Below are 3,478 nucleotides of genomic sequence, written 5' to 3'. Positions count from 1 at the left end.
GCTAGCTAGGAAACACAGTGGACAGTCCACGCTAGCCAGGAAGCACAGCAGGGCTAACATTGTAAGAAGCACCTGAGCCCATGGTTGGCTGTGAAGCTGGAAGAGGGTTTGACAGAAACAAGGACAGGAGGTGGAGTGAGGTTAGGTTTGCACTTAGGTTTCAGTGAATCACACTTTGAGCTCAATTGATGAGTGAAGCAGATCCAACCAGGTCAAGCATCCCTCTCTTTTGACTTTAAGGTTTATCAATATTATATTTAATTGTGTGTGTATGTGTATGAGTTGGACCTGTTTACAAGGGCACAGTGTCCCTGGGGATTAAAGATACTGGGTCCTTTGGAGCAAGTCACAGGTGGTTCTAGCCACCACCGTACATGGGTGCTGGAAGCTGAACTTGTGTCTCTGAAAGAGCAGAGTGCCTTCGCAGCTGCGGATCCATCTCTCCAGCCTGAAAGCACCATGCCTTTTCTTTAGAATCGTTTTTGTTTGTTTGTTTTTAGACAGGATCTTGATGTGTCCTCCAGGCTGGCCTGAAACTTGCCACCCCCCTGCCTCAGCCTTCCAAGTGTTGAGATTACAGGTGTGTGTCACCATGCCTGGCCAGGGCATCCCCTTCAGATGTGAGAAACAGCAGATGGATCTAAAGATGTCCATTGCATAGAAGAAACTTAGAGGCTCAGAAACTTAATATGATCTCCAAACACTTGAAATTCTGTCAGGAGAAAAGGACTCAGCCCATCCCAAACTGTTTAGAAAGCAGAATTAGAATTAAAAATTATAATTATCTAAAATATTTTTCAATATTTTAGTGTGTGTGTGTGTGTGTGTTTACACCACAGAACAATAGTGTGATAAGAAGATAGCTTTTGGGAGTCAACTCTCTCAGAGACCACATTGTCTCAGAGATGTGACTCAGGCTGTCAGGGTTGGTGGCCCCTGACCCTAACACTCACCCCAACCCTGACCCTGAGTACCTTTCAAATTGACACATCTCTGGCCTCGGAATATTTTTTTTTATTTATTCAACTAAATTTATTAATCATCTACTGTTGTGTTGACTTTAGATTAAGAGGAAGCTAACATACGGTTCCAATTTTATGTTAATGATTAAGCTTAACTTTTTTTTTTTTAAGATGTATTTATTTTATTTGAGTACACTGTAGCAGTCTTCAGACACTCCAGAAGAGGGCATCAGACCCCATTACACATGGTTGTGAGGTACCATGTGGTTGCTGGGAATTGAACTCAGGACCTCTGGAAGAGCAGTCAGTGCTCTTAACTGCCATCACTCCAGCCCTCTCCAGCTTAACTTTTGAGCTTAAGTTTTCCAAAAATAAGATAAAATACACTCTGAGATAGTTTTCTGTTCTGTGTCCAAGCAGAAGTTGAATTACATTCCTGTTTGTTTAGAGACAGTCTTGCTACGTAGCTGTCTTAGTTAGGGTTTCTGTTGCTATGATGAAACACCATGACCCAGAGCAACTTGGTGAGGAAAGGGTTTATTTGGCTTACACTTCTACACCACAGTTAATCATCAAAGGAAGTCAGGGCAGGAATTCACACAGGGCTGGAACCTGGAGGCAGGAGCTGATGCAGAGGCCGTGGAGGATGCTGCTTACTGGCTTGCTCAGCTTGCTTTCTTGTAGAACCCAGGACCACCAGCTGAAGAATGGTACCACTGACAATGAGCTGGGCCCTCCCCCATCAATCACTAAGAAACTGCCCTATAGGGGCTGGAGAGATGGCTCAGTGGTTAAGAGCACTGGCTGCTCTTCCAGAGGTCCTGAGTTCAATTCCCAGCAACCACATGGTGGCTCACAACCATCCGTAATGAAATCTGATGCCCTCTTCTGGTGTGTCTGAAGACAACAACAGTGTACTTGTATACATAAAATAAATAAATAAATCTTTTTTAAAAAGAAAGAAAGAGAGAGAGAGAGAGAGAGAGAGAGAGAGAGAGAGAGAGAGAGAAACTGCCCTATAGCCTGATCTTATGGGGACATTCTCTCAATTGGGGTTCCCCCATTCAGATGAATCTAGCTTGTATCAAATTGTCCTAAGATTAGCCAGCAGAGTAGCCCAGGCTGGCCTGCCTGCTTCTGCCACCCAAGTGTTGGAATTAAAGTCCTGTGCTACCACACCAAGCATCCTCCTCTTTTTTTAAAGTTTCATTTATTAGTGTGTGTGTGCACGCACGTGCGCACGAGTGTGCACATGTGCACACCATCTGAGTGCAGGTAACTGCACCCTAGAAAAAGGCATCAGATATCCTAGAACTGGAGTTAGAGGTGGTTGTGAGCCACCTGATGTGGGTGCTGGGAACTGAACCCGGTCCCTCTGCGGGAGCAGCCTGTGCTCTCAGAGGCCGAGCCATCCCCCAGCCCCTGGACATTGTAGAGGTACGCATGCAGTCCCGTGCTGAACAGTGGGGAAGCTGTAAAGACAGCCGCAAAGGCCTCTTGGTGTTCTGATAGAGGAGACAGACAGCAGGCGAGAGTGTTCTCCCCGTACAGCTTGTGGTTCTGAGGACACTGCATAAACTTTCTCTGCTTACAACAGTCTCTGTGTGCTTAGAACTCTTAGCGTACTTTATGTTCAGCATTTGTCATTGAAATAATAATTGTGTAGGCTACCAAGGTTCAAAAAGGGATGTCCCCCACCCTAGGCACAAGGCTAGTCAGTGACAGAGGATTAAGACCTACAATCCTGACTTGCAGTTTAGTGGATTCTCAAGGTTGCTTCCCTAGAAGCCGAACACGGTTACCATAGGCTTGTAGGAAATCTTAACTCTCAGTACAGGGTTCTCTAGCTGAGAACCCCTGTTTTCCTGAGATCATGAGAGACCCCGGAGCTCAACAGCTTATTAGAAGGTCAGTTTCAGTGGTAAAGTCTAAGGATCCGCCGCTGTCTTTGCTTGGTCCTCTGTCACACACCCTGGCCACTGGAGAGCCTCGTCTACACCCTTTCTCACCTCCCTGGCTAGGAGAGGATTGCCAAGCGGGGTCGGAAACTGGTAGACTACGATAGTGCCCGCCACCACCTGGAGGCCGTGCAGAATGCTAAGAAGAAGGATGAAACCAAGATGGCCAAGGTAAGAACCGACAGACCGCCTCTCCCCTGCCCAGAGTGGACAGGCAGCTGGGCCAAGACAAGTCCAGGAATGATGGGCTCCTGGGTTGTCTTCCCCTGCTACAGTAAGGGCAGCCCACGTCCTGTGGCTGAGGAGGAGGAGGAGGACATGGGTCTGGACAGGGGGAGAAGATGGGGAGAGGGTGGAGGAGGGCCTGGGCAGGAGGGTCAGGGCAGGAGGGTGGAGGAGGGTCTGGGCAGGAGGGTGGAGGAGGGTCAGGGCAGGAGGGTGGAGGAGGGTCAGGGCAGGAGGGTGGAGGAGGGTCTGGGCAGGAGGGTGGAGGAGGGTCAGGGCAGGGGGTGGAGGAGGGTCAGGGCAGGGAGCATGGAGGAGCAGCCCCCAGTTCCT

The 3,478-nt window shown here is 48.5% G+C and overlaps 1 protein-coding gene across 1 annotated transcript in view; it reads left to right on the top strand.

Moving 5' to 3' along the window:
• Nucleotides 1–3,478, top strand: part of Bin2 (bridging integrator 2) — a 27,895-nt gene that overhangs the window by 14,632 nt on the left and 9,785 nt on the right. Inside the window, exon 6 of the mRNA XM_021217267.2 lies at nt 2,984–3,091. Coding sequence (XP_021072926.1) covers nt 2,984–3,091 — 108 coding nt within the window. The remainder of the gene's footprint in view (nt 1–2,983; nt 3,092–3,478) is intronic.

The sequence above is a fragment of the Mus pahari genome, chromosome 17, assembly GCF_900095145.1.
Source record: "Mus pahari chromosome 17, PAHARI_EIJ_v1.1, whole genome shotgun sequence".
Lineage (NCBI taxonomy): Eukaryota > Metazoa > Chordata > Mammalia > Rodentia > Muridae > Mus > Mus pahari.
Note: the sequence above shows the minus strand (reverse complement) of the source record. Positions and strands in the feature narration are given on the sequence as shown.